We start from the raw sequence: 18,699 nt of genomic DNA, 5'->3' as shown, positions 1-18,699 counted from the left end.
TATGTCCTGATGTTTCACATCAGATTATATAGAACTCCCTCACTATTCTTAACAGTTGCACACTGATCCATTTTATGAACGCATAGACACCAGATACAAATGAATACACATCTATGATTCTATTTGCATAAAGTTCCGAAATAGGCAAAACTGCAGTGTTAAAATTCAAGATAGTGGTCACCTCAGAGGAGGAATACAGCAGTGACAGAGTGATGGGGTGCTTCTGGGATGCTGAGCATGCTCTGTTTTTTTCTTTCTTTTTTTTTTTTTTTTTTTTTTTTTTTTGCTGAGCAAGACTGGCTCTGAGCTAACATCCCTGCCCATCTTTCTCTGTTTTTTGTATGTGGGTCACTGCCACCGCATGGCTAGATGAGCAGTGCTTTGGTCCCCGCCACTGATTTGAACAAGCCACCGAAGCGGAGTGTGGGAATTGAACCACTACGCCACCAGGCCTGCTCCTCTGTTTCTCCAACTCAGTGATGGTTATACAAGTGTGTCCGCATTGCAACAATTCATTGAAATGTATACTTAGGATTTCTGCACTTCTCTGAGTGATGTTGTGTTTCAGTTTTACCAAACTGAATCTCACAATCTAGCGGGAAAGGTACAGAGGCAAACAACTACGGCTCAGGATGGTCAGTGAGTTTAGGACTCGGCTCAGGATGGTCAGTGAATTTAGGACTCGGTATCTGGAACTGCCGCAGCAGTTGACCCCCGCGCGGGCTCATCCCCGCTGTTGCTAGCTGGATAATTTTGGGCAAGTTACACAAGCAATTCCTCAGCCCCCACGGCTGTACTAATACAACTACCTGGTACAGTATTTGCAAGGATTTAATAGAATCTATGTAAAGTAAGTACAAGTGCTCCGCAAGCACATAGCAGGTGCTTGATCAACACGAACCACCGTTACCACGAAATTGTCAATTTCACAAGGAAAAATTTTTACAAGGAAAAATCCTCAGGGCTCAATTTCACGCTGTGGGTGAGACATCCAGCGCCGGCCTCCGCGGGGACTGCGCGCTTCGAGGAGCGCGGTCGGAGGTCCTGGGACTCGGGAAGGCCGTCTTCCAGGACACGTGAACCCGCTGCCCTCCTGACTCCGACCGCGTCCCCTTTAACACCGGAGCCATGACATCATCCCCTCCGCGCGGCGCAGCCTACCTTGGAAGCGCCGCGGCAGTCCTTCCGGGCGGCCTCAATTGGCTGGCCGGCCCTCGGAGGCCCCGCCCCCTTGACCGCATTCGGCCCGGGGCGCCCGCCGTCAATCCGCCCAGGTGGGAGCGGTGATTGGCCAGGGGGTCCGCCCCCCAGAAAGCCCGCCGGGCTTGCGTAGGCTGCGCGCTCGGAGTGGGAGGGGCGCGGCACCGCGTCTGGAGCCGCCGCCGTCGGGGTCCGCTCGCGTGCCTGCTCGCCCGCCGGTCCGTTTTGCAGCCCGCCTGCTGGGCAGGGCCGGCCCGGCCCGGCCATGGAGTCCTACGACATCATCGCCAACCAGCCCGTGGTCATCGACAACGTGAGGCCCGGCAGCCCGGGGGAGGGCGGGCGCCCCGCCCCTGGGGGCACGCGAGGCGGCGCGTGGAGGGACTCCCGCCGGTCTCGCTCGCTGCCCTCTAGCCCGGCTTTGGGGCCAGCGGCGCCGCGGAGCCCCTGCCCGAGCCCTCCCCGAGCCGGGCAGGGAGGTACGGGAGAGGCAGGCGTCCCGTTCGTCTGGCGGCCCTTGATCGGCATCGGGAGAGCTGGCGTGACAGCTCGGCGTCCCAGCCGGTGCACCTGTGGGTCAGGCCAGGGGACGCACCCCGGACCCTTCTGGGTTAAGAGTGAAGCCCTGGACAGGTTTGGAGCCCAGCGCCTTTACCCCTCCGCGGGCTCGGGCTCTGGCTGCCCCTCCTAGTGGAGGAGGGATGGCATCTGCCGTTTTGCACACTGCTGGCCGCCTCTTTTGGAGAGGGTCGGCCTGGTGACTTCTACAACAGTGCTTCCCCAGGGGCTGCAGCCCCGGCAGGACCTCCAGAGTGGACAGGCCCTCCTGCACTCTTTTCCTGGGACTGGGGAAGATACAAGTTAAGCTCTGCCAACCACATATCCAGCACCGCCTGGTTGGCCACTTGGCTACTTTGACTCTTTCCTTAAGTGCTCTCTGTGCCCCGCAGAAATTCCACTGGCGGCAGGGCGGTGGAGAGAGTTGAGGACCACTTGGTTCCATAAGCGGTTTGGGATAATTGTTTGGAAACCAGAGGAAAGTTGCCTGGCTTCCTTGTGGCCTTGTCCTTCAGCACTGGGGCTCAGCATGCTTTCAGCTGCCCTTCGAGGATTTCTGCCCTCAGAAATTTCTGGTCCATGAGAAGGAAATAAAGGGCAGGGACCTGTAGATCTGCCTCTAGCTGGGTATCTGCCTCTGGTGTGTGAGCTTTGGAGTTTTTGATAATGACTCACTTCTCGTTCTGGGATCTGTCTCCCTCCCACATGACCCCCATGTAATCCCTGAATGGCTGTCTTTAGAGTACCCATGTGGGCTCCCTGAGTTTCAGCAGGGAATGTTTAATAAGAAGGCTAAAACTGGGCTTGGGGATGCTCTCCAGCAGGCTGCAGGAAGGACCAGGCCACTTCTTTTCTTGGTGGGCAAATAATTCACTTAGGCTAATCAACAAGCTTATGAGTTCAGAGGGCAACCTGCTTGGTCCCTGTGGGCTTCCAGCCCCTCCTGTGTAACTTGGGAGTGTTTATTTCTGCACTACAGACCGGAGGGGTTGTGTTGAAGATCTGTGGGAGAAGAGGTTGAGACACTGCTTCCTTCCTTGGGTGGGAGGTTTCTAGATGCCAGGTTCCCTTTAAGATCCTGAGTCCAGCTTCCATGCTGGACCAGTGGAGGACCAAGTTTTCCTTGCCCTGAAGTCTTTGGGGAAGCCACTTAGGAGAAGTGCCAGCTGTCCCCGTGCACCCAGCGATCTTCCCCGTGGGTCCTGTATGTGGTCCATGTCTGCTGGGAGGGGGACAGGGGCTGTTGAAAGAAAACTGTTTAGGAGTCACTTCTGGCTGGCTTTTGGGAGTAGTTTGTGCTACGGATTTCTCCTGCCTGGAGCTGACCCTGGAGTGTGCAGAGGAGGACGTACTTCATGGTTTCTCAGTCTCCATACTAGCGACATTCTGGGCTGGATAATTCTTGGTTATGAGGAGCTGGCCTGTGCATGGCAGGATGTTTAGCAGCATCCCTTTCCTCCCTCTCCTTCCCAGTCTGCAGACAGTGTCAGATTTGGGGAAAGGGGTGAAAAATTACCCACAGTTTTGAACCGCTGGTGTACTTGTAAATGATCTTGCCCCCTTGGCAGGATCTCAGGCTTCCTCCCCGGGCTGCATGGTTGGGCAGCCCGCTCTCTCTGCTGCAGGGCACTGCTTTCAGCTGGAGGTGAATGTTGGGAGCTAAACATTGTTTTTCCTTGCAGGGTTCGGGGGTGATCAAGGCTGGCTTTGCAGGAGACCAGATTCCCAAATACTGTTTCCCAAACTAGTAAGTCGTGCTCAGGCTGCAGCCCTAACCCTTTTGTTTGCTTCCTGGGAGAACATTGGCCTTGTGTCACAGCTCCCTTTGAGGACAACTCTGGTCCCCACCTGTAAGGCAAAACACCAGATTTGTGAGGCTGAAGCTGCTGAGGGCTCTGAGAGGATAAGACGAGTGCTCTGGGCTTCCCCCTCCTCTCTGGAGTCTCTGATTTTGTTTGCTCCTTGAGCCGGAGAGGAGGAGAAGCTGCCAGCATTCCCCTGGGGACAGGGCGTGGTAGCAGCAGCAAGAATAAAAGGGAGACATCTAGGAGAGAGAAACACTTAAACTCGGAGGAGAAGGAGTGGCGAGTTAATGCACACCCACCACTTCCTCCAGGAAATGTTTTCTTCAGGGCTTGTGTTTTCAGACTCTAGAAAATATTTTGTTTCAGTCAAGGGAGCTTTCCCTGAATGGTGCCAGTGATGGCAGGGGCAAGGGTGGGGAAACCTGGAGAAAGCCTGGAGGGCTCCTGCAGCCACTCTAGCCCGTTCGGAAGCTTTCCCTTGGCAGTGCAGCTTGTCAAATCCGGGAGGCTTTGGAGTTACTGGCCCCAGCAAGGGTAGGGCATCCTAAGGGCCCCAAAGTGGCTGGCTATACCAAGAACCCCAGGCCTGGTCTGGGGACAGAGCCAGCATGGAGCACCCAGTAGGGCTTCAACTTTCTTCTGAACTCCTCCTGGATGTAAGTTAAGGTTCCTGTTGATGTGCAGGGCACTTGGGGCAAATTTTGGAATAGTAGCTCAGCCAGTCTTCCAAGAACTGAATCTGTATTCTGGAAGCCCTGGCAGTGGGAAGGGGCAGGAATGAATGAGAGAGGGGTGCACAAGGGAGCCTCACCCACCTTCCTGGGCCCATCCTCCCTTGGTCTGCAGATGGTGCCGGCAACCCCACCCTCCTGAAATCGAGAGCGTGGGCTGAGTCATTGTGGCTGCAGAAGTTGACCCTCTGCCAGGGCTGGGCCATGAAGGGCCGGCGTGCCAGAGCCCTCAGCCCTCTCTGGGAGGGAGGGTGGGGAATGGAAGGAACACCTTTTCTTCTGACCCCAAGCTTTCCGCCCCGCCAAGGCCTGCTCTGTAGTCCCGTGTCCCACAGGCCTGCTTCTGACCTTTGCTCCATGGCCGCATCCTGGCGCTTTGGAGTACAGTTACCCTCTTGACTGTCGGCGTTGGACTTGGGTTTTCCTAGACTGGGCTGGGCCGTGCCCCTGCCTGCCTCGCTGACTTGACCTGTCCTCACAGTGTCGGGCGCCCTAAGCACATGCGGGTGATGGCTGGAGCCCTGGAGGGGGACCTCTTCATCGGACCGAAAGCAGAGGTAATACTTGTAGAGCCTGCCTTTGCCTGGGTTTGGCGTCCTCATAGTCTGGAGCATTGGCTGGTGGTCAGAGCTGTACCTCCAGAGAGGCCCCCGGGAAGCTCTTCTCTGGGGCCGTCTGCTGGGCGCCCTCCTGGGCTCTCCAGGCTCCAGCTCTGAAGTACGGCTCCGTGGAAGCTTCGCTCTGTGAGGTGGAGCCATGGGTCCTGTGTGGGGAAACACAGGTAGACCACTTCATGCCCTGTCTCTTAGGAGCTATTTGGAAGCTACAGGGAAAGAACTGATTAAAAAGTGACTTAAGAATCTGAATCACCTGGATTTGATGCCTGATCCGAACAAGAGCTGTGGGGGCCACCTCTTGTGCTCCAGCTGGGCGAGTTGCCTGGGGGCTGTATGGCCAGATGAGGCCTTCAGAGGAGGAGCGAATGTGGGCGTCCAGGGAATGACATGCAAGTGCAGTTTAGGCACCTGGGGAACACAACGTGGGGTGCCAGGGACTGGGGGTCCTGAGGTGGAGGTGCAGGTATGGGGCTCCTTAGAGATGGGGTGAGTAGGAGGCACGGCTGTGGGTGAGGGAGGCCGAGTAGTGCATGGTGAGAAGGGGTTTGCTGTGGGGGGACGTCGAAGGGCAGGTCTGTGCAAGAGACGTGAGCACTGGCTGAAGAGCTGGGAGGAGCGGTGGGCATCAGGTGACCGCAGGAGGGGGCTGTGTAGGATCGGCCGTGAGGAGGCCCCTGGTGCTGACATAGCAGTAACTATGGAGTGGTGGGGAGGGAAGCTGGGCGGTGTGTGAGGAGAGAAGGGGGAGAACATGGCTGGCAGTGAGCATAGAGAAGCTCCGGAAGCCTGGCCAGAGGAGGAACGGGCAGACTGCAGGACAGAGGGAGCACATCGCCACCCTCGCTGGTCCCTGGCTGGCTGAAGCTGGCTGGGCTCTGAGAGCCTGAGAAGCTGTTGGACAGGTGAGCCAGTGCTGAGTTCAGGACCCGCCACAGGGCGTTGGGACACCCAGGAAGCAGCGGGGGCTCTCTTCAGGGCAGATGAAGGGGCAGCGTCCAGGAAGGCAGAAAGCAGTTGCTGGGTGAGGGGCCTGGTGCTACAGCTGGTCTTCCCCCCACCCCCCAGGAGCACCGGGGGCTGCTGGCCATCCGCTACCCCATGGAGCACGGCGTGGTGCGGGACTGGAACGACATGGAGCGCATCTGGCAGTACGTCTACTCCAAGGACCAGCTGCAGACCTTCTCGGAGGAGGTGTGGCAGCGGCCCCTCCCGCCAGGCTCTGGGTTCTCTCAGCCGCCTCCTCTCCCTGCTCCGCTTCCTTCCTGGTCGGGCTTCCACGTTGCCTCTGCGTTTTGTTAGCATCTGCGTTTTGTTAGCATCTGCTGCCTTTTCATTGTGTGCATGTGGGTACTGCCAAGTGCTGTTTTCCAGAGAGAGCTGGATGTTTGGAAGGGTACCTGCTGGCAGATAACAGGATGGTGCCCTTGGGAGGGATAGCGGGCTGCAACTACACGTGCTCCCAGCGGGGTTTTGGCTCTCTGGAAAGATCCTTTTAGGGCCTAGCGTGTTGTCTTTGCACATGCCCACAACTCGACCATCTCTCATAGCATCCTGTTCTTCTTACGGAAGCTCCACTCAACCCAAGTAAGAACCGGGAGAAGGCAGCAGAGGTGTTCTTCGAGACCTTCAACGTGCCAGCCCTGTTTATCTCCATGCAGGCCGTGCTCAGCCTGTGAGTGGTCTCTAAGCCCTGGGGTCCCCTGAGTCCCCATCCTCCCCATGGCCATCCTCCTGCTTGAGGTGACCAAGTGTCCAATTTCCCTGTAGCGACAGCCCCCCGATGACTATTCCTTTAGGGAGTTCCTCCTGTCCGTTTTTCAGACCAGATAGTGAAATGTCCCAGGGTCCCTTCCAGGGGTGAGGAGGTCCTCATGCCTCAATGGCTGAGGTGAAGGAATGCTGACCTGGTGACAGGTACGCAACAGGACGCACAACAGGAGTGGTTTTAGACTCGGGGGACGGGGTCACTCACGCTGTCCCCATCTACGAGGGCTTTGCCATGCCGCACTCCATCATGCGGGTGGACATTGCCGGCCGCGACGTCTCCCGCTATCTCCGGCTGCTGCTGCGCAAGGAAGGAGTTGACTTTCACACCTCAGCTGAGTTTGAGGTTGTCCGGACCATCAAAGAGGTGATGAAGGGCAGGAGGGCATGGGGATGACCTGGGTGGGAAATGAGGGGAGGTGGGACCAAGGCATGAGGTTGAGCCTGGGGTGTGGGTGTCCTGGTTGCAGCCTTCTGAGGGTTGTGTCCCTGCCCACCTCAGCGAGCCTGCTACCTGTCCATCAACCCACAGAAGGATGAGGCTCTGGAAACAGAGAAGGTGCAGTACACCTTGCCAGATGGCAGCACACTCGACGTAAGTTGCCAGGCATGGCACTGGGTGGCAGCGGTGCTGCTGGGATCTGGAGGAAGAAGAGGCCTGTCTGCCTCAATCTTGTGTTCCAAAGGTGGGGCCAGCGCGATTCCGGGCCCCCGAGCTGCTGTTCCAGCCAGACCTCATAGGGGATGAGAGTGAGGGCCTCCACGAGGTGCTGGCTTTCGCCATCCACAAGTCCGACATGGACCTTCGCCGGATCCTGTTCGCCAACATTGTGCTTTCGGGGGGCTCCACGCTTTTCAAAGGTACCGTGGATGCAAAGGTGGTGGTAAGACTTTGGAGGCTGAGGTCAGCTGGACCCTCAGACTGCACCCCACTCCCTGGAGTCTGGGACAGGGCCCTTTTTCTGTTGGCTTTTTAGTGTTCAGTGAGCATTTTTTTTTTAAGAGAAAGATTTAAAATTAAATTTTATTTACTTTCTAAATAGCTGATAAGTTTACGTGAGGTGTAGAATGTATTAGGTGGAGTCTCCCTTCTCCACCGTCCTGGGCACCCAGTCACAAGAGTATCAGTGACTGAGGTGTGCTCTCAGCAGTGTCTCTGTGAGCGTAAGCAAATGTGCATTTCCCCCCACCTTTTCTACACAAATAGTAGCATACTCTGCATGTTCGTGTATTTCTCCCTTAGCCCCATATCTGGGAGCTCTTTCCCTATCAGTGTGAGTTCTTGGGTATGGCCGCATGGTATTTCACTGAATGGATGTGCCATTTAACCATGGCTCTGCTGATGGCCTTTAAGATACAGTCATTTCTGTTCACAAAGATGCTGTAATAGATGACCTCACGTGCTGTCATTTCACATGATAGGAATATCCCTGAAAGACAAATCCTAGGAGTAGAATTGCTGAGTCAGAGGGCGGGCGTGTGCATTTGGTATTTGGTAGATCTTGCCTGAGAGGCTGTGCCACTTATGTCCCCACCAGTTACGCATGCGAGTCCCCCACCGCCTCCCCACACTGATCCTTGCCCATCTGATGGGGAGAAATGGGAGGCATTTTCTCCGGTTTTGTCATTTGCCTTTGACTCTGCTTCTGGTGGTTCTGGCTCCTGGAGTGTTGGGTGAGGAGTGTGGGGTCGGCCAGAGCTCTGGGATTGGCATTCCATCTCATGTTGCCTCTCTGAGGAAGCTGGGCCCTGCAGGCATGGTGCTGGATCTTTTCTGCCCTTGGAGTGGCTCACCCCTACCCTTAATCCTGGGGAGAACTGCTGAAAGAAGGGCAGCAGAGGGCGGATACGGGGCAGCTAGTGGTCAGGGTCGATGTGGACCCTGGGTTCAGCCAGCCTTGTGTTCACAGGCTTTGGCGACCGATTACTAAGTGAAGTGAAGAAGCTTGCCCCAAAGGATGTCAAAATCAAGGTGAGGTTACGAGGAGCCCCCGTGGGTCCTGGGGGTGCTGGGCAACCTTGACTCAGGGAGGAAAGGGCAAGTGCCACCCCCAGACCCCTCTCACTCCCACCGCAGTCTGCTCCTCCCCATTCGGCTGCTCCCACTGCTCCCAGCTGATGCCCTTGCTGTCTGGCCTCGGGCCCTGGCGGAAACGCCCCCAAAGCTGAGACAGGGGCTGCTGTATGGGGACAGGGCAGTGACATTGCCACTTGCTCCCCTAGATCTCGGCCCCTCAAGAACGGCTGTACTCCACGTGGATCGGGTGAGGCGGGGCTCACGGGGAGGGCTCTGGGAGGAGACCGTGTTGCCCTGGACAGTTCTCCCTGGGCTGGCCCAGGCCAGGTGGAGGTGGGTGGATTTCCCTCCCAGGTAAGGGAAATGGAGGTCTGAGTGCCCAGGGAGGGCAGTTGGCTCAGCCCTCAGGTCCACAAGAATACTATCCCTCCCTCCTCACAGTGGCTCCATCCTGGCCTCCCTGGACACTTTTAAGAAGATGTGGGTATCCAAAAAGGAGTATGAAGAGGATGGCTCCCGTGCTATTCATCGTAAAACCTTCTAGTGCCCAAGAAGGAGGGTGTAGCGTGTTGGGAGAATGGGAGGAAAGGGGAGCCAGAGCCTTTAACCTTGCTGGTTTGGGCTCACATTCTAAGCCTTAGGGTCCCCTGCATGCCCTGAACTCTGGGCAGGTGGTACAGCTGTGCTTCCTTGCAGCCCTCCCTCCACACTCACACACACACGCACGCACGCACAGTGACATTTAGCTGCATGGATGGAAGTCTTGAGCTGAAATATAGGAATTGAAGAGCCCAGCTTTGGGTTGTTCTGGGATCCCCCTTGGCAGGGCCAATTAGGCCTATGGTTCCTTGCTCTGACCCTCAGGGCTGCTTCCCCGAGTGCCAAGGCCAGATACTCAAACACCCGCCATTTCCTCCGACAGGATCCCTCCCAGGGCCAGAGTGCCTGGATGCCTGTGTAACTAGCCTTGGGGGGTGGGGTGGGGGAGGGGGCAGCCAGCAGCTCCCCACTGGTGCACCACTGCTTCTCGTGCCACCTCCTCTTCCTGACCCGAAGGGTAGCCCAGAGGGCCACACCCAGGCATCCCTGACCTTTCACACTCTGTCCTCCCGTCTTCCTGGGTGGATGCCTTGGTGTAGACTGAGTACTGGGCAGTCTCCCGTCCCCAGTGAGGGGGTGTGGCTCAAGGTCAGACCCTTTGGAGCCAGGGCAGAGGGTGCCTGGGGTCAGGCGGCCACAGTTGGTTGTGTTCTCCCCTTCAAAGCACTTCATGGACTTGCTGCTCCCTCTCTGTTACCATGTTACCCTGGACGGGAAAGGGTTGATGGCTTCATTTGTTGAGGGGAAGCCACTTAATCAGGAGTCAGACCTAGAGGCGGGAGGGGGACACATTTCTTTCTCCCACGGAAGAGGTCTTCATTTACCCTCTGTGGCCAGGACCCCCACCTCCCTCTCCCACATATGTACAATAATTTAACACAGTTGCCTGAAAAAAACTTTTTGTAAGTCATTATAGTAATAATTATGGACAAGGACTGGTGTGTGGCTCTTTTTTCTCGTGGTTCCTTGTGCTGTTGTTTGCTCATCCATCCCTGGGGACTTGGAAAGGACTGGCAAGAATGCAGCATGGCACTGGCTCCAGCTCAGAAGCCTAACGGTTTCAGTGGTTGGCAGGGTAGAGTGGCACAGGAGGCCCCAGGAGGCTGGGCTCTCCACCTGGTGGCAGAATTCCCCAGCCTCGTTACCTTCTTGCTGCAGTCCACCAGGAGAAGCAGAGAACTTGGAAACAAAGAACAAGGCTGCCTTCTCTGCCTTATCCCTGGACAGGGCCTCGTGGCAGGCAGGGCATCCACGTCCTCCCCTGTGCTCTTTGAGTACCTCTGCTGCCCCGCCCAGAAGTGGCTAAGGCTGACAGACCAACAATGATGCAGGCTCAGAATTCAGACAGGTCAGGAAGGAGAGTGATGGGGAGGTAGAGAAGGCTGTTGATGAGCTGGGCTCTGAAGGAAGAGGCTGAGTGGCAGGGAGAGGAAGGGCGGTGGAGGCAGAGCGAGCAGTGAGAAACGAGAGGGTTCAGAGAGTGTCTGCCCTTTCCTTCATCAAGTATTTGAACACCTGCAGTATGTCCAGGAGGGTGCCATGTGTTTGGGGCCAATGGTAAACGACATCTGCCTCCAAAAATGTACAGGTCATGGGAGGAAGATAGGCCATTTTGGTACAGAGGTGAGGGGCCAAGAGGAGGGGCATCTAACCCAGCAGGTGGTGCAGGCTGACTTACATGGGCCAGGAGGGGTTATCCAGGTAGGGGAGGGTGTTCCAGGCAGAGGTAAGAGGGACCAGTGGGACTGGACAGAAGGGCATGGCCCCGACTGATACCAAGTCAGCAGGGAAGGGTAAGTGGTCTCCCCTGGCTATAAGGCAAGATAAACCAAAAAGGTAGGTTGGGGCCCGCATATGGAGGGCCTTGAAAGGATTTTTAACTCCTGGGTGATGGGCAGCCAGCCATGGGAGGATGGTTATCATAGCTGTGTGTTGAAGGCAGTTGGAGTTGGTGGGGCTGAGGAAGGGCCCAGAACTAAGGAGATCAGGTGGGAGGGGAGAGATGACTGTGTCAGGCCTGTCTTTGAGAGCATTTTGTGAGGCTTTGTGGTCACAGAGCCATTAGGCCTGAACCTGCCTTCAGGGGGGAAACAATTTAAAGAGAACCCTTTGTCTGGGGTTCTGTTCATGGTACCACTCTCTCCCAACCACACAGGTTTGAAGCCTTATTGCTTTGACTCCTCCATCTTGCTTACCTGCTCCACATTCTGCCAGTTACCCAGTTCTGTTGATTCCTCTGTAGTACCTTCCCTGCCCGTCATGTCTGTTCCATAGTGGCCACTACCTCCCAGCTCATGACCACCCCTCCATTCTCCTCCCCACCCACTCCATTTGCTCTTGGATCTAAAGCCCAGATAGCCTTGGCTCTGCCACTTCCTAATCCAAACTGTCAGGTGGTTCGCCACTGCCTGGTGAGATCACCTTCATAGACTACACGATGTTGCATTTAATGCTGGCCCTTTGGGGTCTTCATTTTAGGCTTATGCATCGTCATGCCCTGCTTTGCCTGCCAGCCTCTACGCATGCTGTTCTCTCTGCTGGGAATGAACTTTCCCTTATGTCTGTCAAAATCCCATCCTTTAAGGCCAAGCACGATGCAACCTCCTCCCTACTTCTCTCTTCCAGCAGGGATGGCATGGTTACAGAGCTCTGGCCCTGCCAGATTTCTCACTGTTGGAGAAAAGCCACAGATGAGAAGGTAGTAAGGCTAGAATGAACCTTGTGGTGTTGGACTGGGATTGGAGGTATAGACTCATGGTTTTTCATGTACATACAGATAGATACTGAAATAAATATGCATCTGTGTGTGAGTGCTAGGGTTAGGATACTTGTGTGTATTTCCTAGCCCTGTTTACTGAGGGCCTAGAGGCAGTGACAGGTCAGGAGCAATGAGCACATACAGATCTTGGTTTCTAAATATCATTCTTCAGTAAAAGCAACCGGAACTCCTTGGAGAAATTCCAGATCTAGGGCAGAGAAAGAACAAGATGAGCCTGGAATATCTTGTGGTACCATAAAGTAAGGAAGTGCTCAAAAAAAGAAGAGGGCTTGTCTAAAGGACACAGGAACCAACTTGAAGGAGGGCCCAGTGGCCAAATCTGTAATGGATTATAAGCCACAGAATAAAATATCCATGAGTCCATGCTGATAGAAATAATTGAATAAATACGTACATGGGGTAGAAGGGACAGTTCTTCCTTACAAGAGAATCACAATTAATAAATGTAGAAGGAATAATGGAAAAAAGAAAAGCACCATTAGGCAAACACCACAGTACTGACTGTTGCAGGCAAAAATTAGTAAGCAAAAATAGGGACATTTGTATTGCCTCAAACTATCTCCCCCCAAGATACTTACTGATTACAAAAGAAAATAACTTGCTGGTGGAGAAACCTAGTGGATACCACTTTTGAACCACATGTTCCAAGTTAACATCCCCAGTACTCAGTCACTATCTCTTGATATGATGCACTGAGAGCCCAGTGTCACCTGTTTTATTCCTGCATAACCTCAATCTAGCAAGGAACAAACAGGCAAACCCAAACAGGGCACTCGACAAATTAATGGACTGATTCTCTTGTTCAAAAGGGACCGGTAATGAAGACAAAGACTGAGGAACTGTCACAGATTGGAGGAGACTGAGGTAGGACAGCAAAATGCAATGTGAGATCCTGGATCGGAAAAGGACCTCACTGGGAAAGCCGGCAAAATTCTTTAATAGCACTGTATCAATATGAACGTCCTGGTTTCAATCATCTAATGTCAGATGTTAACATTAGGGGAAACTGGGTGAAGAGTAAACAGGAATTCTGCTATTTTTGCAATGTTTCTGTAAGTCTAAAATTATTTCCAAATAAAAAGGGGGAAAAAAGAGCTCAGGCTGAAGCTAAATGGCCTGGATTCACAATCCTGCCATCACAGCTAACTAGCTGCGTAATCCTGAGCTCTTCCTGGGTTGGCCCATCTCTAATATGGGGTGATAATAATAGCACCTACTTCATGGGTATACGAACAGCCTGGAAGATGAGCCTGGGACATTTTGTGCCAGAAGAGAAGTGCTCAAACAATGACAGGGACATGTCAAAAGGACACAGCTCTCCCACTGGCCAAATTTGGAACAAATTTAACATCAAAAACTAAATAATGACAGTTATGAAATATAATCCACTGAATACCATAAGAAAGCGAGTCCATACTGATATAAAGTAATAAACTGAAAGTTCAGTGAGGAACAGGGTATTGGCATCTCAAAGTATTACCCCATAATGAGATACTTATTAATAATTAAGGAGTAACTTCACAGTGGAGAAGCCTGGCAGGCATTAGCTTAATCAAGTGACCAAAGTGAACCCCATCAGCAGTGGGACAAATCGACATCCTGTGCCTCCCGGGAAGGGTGCGGCATCACCTCGTGGTACTTGTACCCAAGGTGCATAACCTGAATCCCATCATGGGAGAACATCAGACAAACCCAAGGTATTGGTATAACTTCAAAAGTGTCAGGGTCACAAGAGTCAAGGAGACTGAGGAACTGTTCCAGAGTGGAGGAGACAAAGGGGACATGACAACGAAAGGCAACAAGTGGTTCTGAACTGGATCCTTTTGTTGTAAAGGATGTTATAGGAACATGTAGCAAAACTTAAATAGGGTCTTAGGATTAAATGGTAGACATGTATCAATTGTAATTTCCTGATTTTGATGATCATTTTGTAGGTACCTAAGACAACGTCTTTGCAAGAAATACACACTCAAGTGTGATGGGGCATCAGATCAGCAACTTACACTCAAACAGTTCCAGAAGAAAAGTTCTTTATTCTGTACTTGCAGATTGCTTAATAGATACCATTAGAGTGAGGCCTATATTCTTCCCTGGTGAGGGGAGATGGGATCCAATTTCTAAACTGCTAAGTGGCCAAAGATTCAGATGGAGCCCACTTCTACCCAAAAAGCAAAGGCTTGGTGCTCCTAGTGGGGGACATGACATTTCCTCTGGGCCCCTAGAGGCAAAGGAAAGAGCTACTCATACTAAGTGGTTAGCCAGAGGCAGAGGTTCTCAGCCTTGGCTGCAGTTGGAATCACCTGCGGAACTTTCAAGTTCTGAAGCCTGGGCCCCACCCCCCGAGACTGCTTATTGGTCTGGGTGTGACCTGCGCATTGGGATTTGTCATCAATCCCAATGCAGCTAAATTTGAGACCCACTAACTCAGGAGGCAGGAGTTTTCAGATCTACTGCTGCTGTAATAAAATTATCACACACTTAGTGGCTTAAAGCAACACAATTATCTTATAGTTCTATAGAAGTCCGACATGGGTCTCAGCTGAAATCAAGGTGTCAGCAGGGCTGTGGTTCTTTCTGGAGATTAAGGCAGAATCATTTCCTTGCCTTTCTCAGCTTCTAGAGGCTACCTGCATTCCTTGGCCTGAGGACCCCTTCTTCCATCTTCAAACCAACAAGGCATCTCGCTGACCATTCTCCCATAGTCACATCTCCCTCTGACTTCTGCCGCCCTTGTGATTACTGGGCCACCTGGATAACCTAGCATACTCTCCCTATTTTAAGGTCAGCTGATTAGCAACCTTAATTCCATCTGCAACTTTAATAACCTTTTACTACGTGACCATTAGGTCCTAGGACTAGGACATGGACATCTTTAGGGGGCCGTTATTCTGCCTACCAGTCTGGAAATGTACTGGAGATTTTTCTTTCTTTAGGGGAGAATTGGTTAAAATTTTAAAAAGACAAAGCAAGGGGGGCCTTGGAGCTGAGTTGGGGAGAAGACAGACCAGATTAATAATATGGAGGATCAAAAGTTTACCCTAAGCAGAGTTTTGATTGGAAAGTGAGGCAGCGAGAAAAGGAATGCAGGAGGCGGGCCAGACAGGAGGGCTTAGTGGCAGCCCCAGAGCAGTCTTCATGATCAAGTTATTGGGAAACTTGTTGAGAAGAGCACTGACGGTGGGAGTGGTAGGGGTAGATTTAACGTGGCTGTCTAGGTGTTCCCTTCCCAAAGGGAAGGGCCTTGAGTGCCAGATACATGCCAGGGCATTTCCTGGAAACGAGAGGACTGATAGCAAGGAATGGAAGCAGCTTTGACTCGACCTTTAAAAGGAGGTAAGGCAAGACTGGGGGAAAAGGGCTTTTCTCTTCACCTCTCATCACCTGTCAACTGAAAGATCTAGTTTGAACTAATTTTGTGGAGTCAGTGACTAAAGCCACCTCTGGGGCTAAGTCAAACACAAAATGGAAAGGTTCTATTTCCATTTTACAGATAATAGCTTTTGAGAAGTTAATTGTCCAAAATGTAACAAATATAAAGTGGCTGAATCGGACTTTTTTTCTCTCCTCCTCAACTTGGTTTTTGTGTTTGTTTTTTTATTATTATGGTCAAGTTCAAACATACATAAAAGTAGAAAGAACAATAACCCCTCTTGTACCTGGCTACAATGGATCAATCATACCGCAAATTACTCTCTCCCCCTTGTTCCCACTGTTTTAAAGCTAATCCCAGACATGTTTCACCTCTCAGTACCTCAGTACATATCTGTAAAGCATTAAAAAACTAATTTCATTAAATTTTAAAATTTAATGAAAATCCCTAAATTTTTGGATTTAAAATTTAATAAATTTTAATAACCACCTAAGATTTAATAAATCCCTAAATATTGAATATCCAGAGTTCAAATTACTTATTTTTTTTTTTTACAGTTGGTTTTTCAAATCAAGACCCAAACAGTCCACACATTGCTCTTGGTTGGTATCTCCCTCACAACCATTTCACGTGACAGGTTCTACATTTTCTTTCCTCCTCGCAATTTATTTGAAGAAACTGGTCACTGGTTTCTGGAATTGTCCCATATTCTAGATTTTGCTGATGGTATCCCCATGAACTATGTTTTAAACCTGAGTCCCCCAAGACTTTAAAGCCCCCAGAACGCTCCTCACAAGGTCACTGTCTTTCTAATAATACTGTGAGGACCTACCATTTGCTAGGCTCTTTATATGTTATTATTACCTCTAACACCTCAGAAGGTATTTAGCTTTTTTTGGTAGACATAACCTACGCTCAGAGAGCATGCCCCCAGTGACAAAGAGAAATGAGGGAGCCACTATTCCAAGTCCAGTCAGCCTGGCTCCACAGCCCACGGTCTCCCCATACCAGGTGGTCCCAAGCACTGTATTATGAGATTGCCAATCTCGGTGTGTGCAAGTGGATGATAAGCTAATATTAAGAGACAGCTATTCTTGATACAAGCATCACCCATGCCTTCCCAAAAATACCAGGAAGAAATAAGACCAGGCAACTATGGGAGAAGAGGCCAATGCAATAGCTAGTCTTTACTGGAAAGAAGAAACTTTACAGCACATTTTGAGTAAGTTAGTGCAAAGGCTCAGTGGGCTAACTGGTGGGGCACCAGCTTGTAATGGGCTCCACAGCTAGGGCATCGCTGGGTCTCGCCTTTGTGCAGCCAGAACCAGATGACAGCACTGTTGTCCTCTTCACCTGAAAGGAAAAAGGTGGTTGAAGGCCATCCAGCCTAGAAGGGGAGACTTGCAATATTAGTCTCATCCTCAGACACCTGAGGCACAAAGTTATGGCTGACATCTTAAGAGATCAGTTCAAGCTCTCCTCCCCACTTTTCAGATAAAGAAACTGAGGCCCTGAGTTTACCTGTGAGTAAACTGACCTCGTATCAGAGTCACTATAGTTCTAACAGTTCCACTGCCTAAATAGAATCCCAAAGCAGCGTCCGTTCTGCTATGTATTCCTAGTGCCTCAAATGGTGTCTGGCAAAGAGGAAGTACAATATTTTCTGCAGGAGTACTCCTTCATGCTGCATCGCCAATGAGCCAGTATTAATGATGGTCTATGTCTCTTTACAGTAAGGATGACCTACTCAGACTAACGAGGCTTGAGAGGGCCAGGACCCTTAGAATAACTCCTTTACACACATCTCCTCTTTATAGACATGCAAAAGATATAGAGCAGCTTATAGACATGCTGTATAGCAGAATATATTAAACAAATGGATAAGTAAACAGTGGCGAGGTACTTACAGATGCAGCCCACTATCCGCTTGTTGGTGATGGAGGGGACTAAATTAGGGTCCTCCTTGGTGCCTGAAGCTGCCTTTGGGGCCAGTATATTGTACGGGTCCTGATAAAACAAGAATTGAGCCGTTATGCCAAATGACCCCTACCCTCCAGAGGCTAGCTGTACTATTCCCACCAGCCAGGATTCCTGCATCAAATGCTCCCAGAGAGGGGACTGCTCTGATCCCACCCAAGACCACGAGCTCCAGAGAAGACACAGAAAGGAGTTTCTCCTCACCAGTCCCTTGCGTGCAGCCACCAAGACCTCTCTCTCCAGCCCAGTCGCTTGCTCCTCATCAGTGGGAACACCACCTAAAGGAAGACCCGTGAATTACGATGTCGTCTGAAATGATCACGACGGAAAACGCACATACATAAATCTTTGCATACAGTTCGTAAACTCCTAAAGGCTACTCATACACCTTGTCCCCCAAGACAATGATCCCCAAAAGTGGCAGCACGGGGGGGAATCTCTTCTTCCTTCAACCACGGAGGCCAAGTTTTCGACACATTTTTTTCCTAAAAGCAGATCCATCAGAGTCCTAGTGGGGTTCCTCCGATTTGAGGTGGGCGCGGGTCTGACGGCGGCTCAGCCTCCCACATCCCGCTGCAGTTCCTGTCCCCCAAGGTCACCCGGCACCTCCGTTTAGGAGTCTTTCGCAGCAGGGTCAGTTCGGAGGGCGGCAGCAGGGTCAGTTCGGAGGGCGGCAGCAGGGGCAGCCAGGAACAACAGGGAGACGCCGGCGGGGGCTGCGCAGCGGTCACCGGGGCCCCGAGGAGCTGAACGGTCAGCCCCGCTTTGCCGCCCTAGCCCCACCCCGGGAGGGCGACGGCGCCGGTCCCCGGCGTGCCCGGCGGGACGAGTACCTTTAGACGCCATAGAGCGCACCGCGGCGACTCCCTGGGGACCGCGCGCCCTCAGGGCCTGCGCGGCCACCGCTCCAGCTCCGCGAAGTAACCTTGAAGCCATCACGCCCGCTACAAACAACAGCACTTCCGAGAACGGGCTCCAGAGACGGGCGGGACTTCCGGGGGCGGGATCTTCCCCTCCGTCTCAGCCTTCCGCTTCCGTCCACCCGGGATCCCGCCCCCCTCACGTGACGCCGCGGGGGACGACGACGGCTGCGCATGCCCAGCTCTGCCTCACTGCCTCCGCTGCCCAGCCCTGGGGGTGTGGGGTGGGGCACGGGCTCTGTTATAGGCTTTTGGGGCCGAGCTGTTCACTAATGTTGAGATTTGGGGCGACTCGTTTTGCGTCCGTGGGACTCAGTGACCTCGTCCGTAGAATGGGTAACCATACTGGAGTTCCTGTGCG

The 18,699-nt window shown here is 52.6% G+C and overlaps 2 protein-coding genes across 2 annotated transcripts; one reads left to right on the top strand and one right to left on the bottom strand.

Annotated features, from left to right (window-relative positions):
- The first annotated feature begins 1,356 nt into the window (after nt 1–1,356).
- ACTR1B (actin related protein 1B) lies at nt 1,357–10,227 on the top strand. Its single transcript, XM_004435828.3, has 11 exons — nt 1,357–1,513; nt 3,441–3,505; nt 4,776–4,851; nt 5,977–6,102; nt 6,459–6,583; nt 6,826–7,042; nt 7,178–7,270; nt 7,362–7,536; nt 8,586–8,647; nt 8,899–8,939; nt 9,134–10,227. Exons 1-11 carry the CDS (start codon nt 1,466–1,468, stop codon nt 9,234–9,236), a joined length of 1,131 nt encoding a protein of 376 aa, XP_004435885.1. The 5' UTR covers nt 1,357–1,465; the 3' UTR covers nt 9,237–10,227.
- Nucleotides 10,228–16,602: 6,375 nt separating this feature from the next.
- On the bottom strand, nt 16,603–18,407 carry COX5B (cytochrome c oxidase subunit 5B). Its single transcript, XM_004435827.3, has 4 exons — nt 18,252–18,407; nt 17,623–17,696; nt 17,349–17,448; nt 16,603–16,794 (listed from the first exon to the last, which is right to left on the bottom strand). Exons 1-4 carry the CDS (start codon nt 18,352–18,354, stop codon nt 16,682–16,684), a joined length of 390 nt encoding a protein of 129 aa, XP_004435884.1. The 5' UTR covers nt 18,355–18,407; the 3' UTR covers nt 16,603–16,681.
- Between the last annotated feature and the right edge of the window lie 292 nt (nt 18,408–18,699).

Source organism: Ceratotherium simum, chromosome 40 (genome assembly GCF_057802395.1).
Source record: "Ceratotherium simum simum isolate JZ-2026a chromosome 40, ASM5780239v1, whole genome shotgun sequence".
Taxonomy (NCBI): domain Eukaryota; kingdom Metazoa; phylum Chordata; class Mammalia; order Perissodactyla; family Rhinocerotidae; genus Ceratotherium; species Ceratotherium simum.
Note: the sequence above shows the minus strand (reverse complement) of the source record. Positions and strands in the feature narration are given on the sequence as shown.

Coding starts and splice junctions, on each gene's coding strand:
- ACTR1B (XM_004435828.3), top strand. CDS start 1,466: ATGGAGTCCTACGACATCATCGCCAACCAGCCCGTGGTCATCGACAAC. Junction 1,514..3,440: donor AGCCCGTGGTCATCGACAAC/GTGAGGCCCGGC, acceptor TTTTCCTTGCAG/GGTTCGGGGGTGATCAAGGC. Junction 6,584..6,825: donor ATGCAGGCCGTGCTCAGCCT/GTGAGTGGTCTC, acceptor ACCTGGTGACAG/GTACGCAACAGGACGCACAA.
- COX5B (XM_004435827.3), bottom strand. CDS start 18,354: ATGGCTTCAAGGTTACTTCGCGGAGCTGGAGCGGTGGCCGCGCAGGCC. Junction 17,697..18,251: donor GCGCTCTATGGCGTCTAAAG/GTACTCGTCCCG, acceptor GTCTTCCTTTAG/GTGGTGTTCCCACTGATGAG. Junction 17,449..17,622: donor TGGCTGCACGCAAGGGACTG/GTGAGGAGAAAC, acceptor TTGTTTTATCAG/GACCCGTACAATATACTGGC.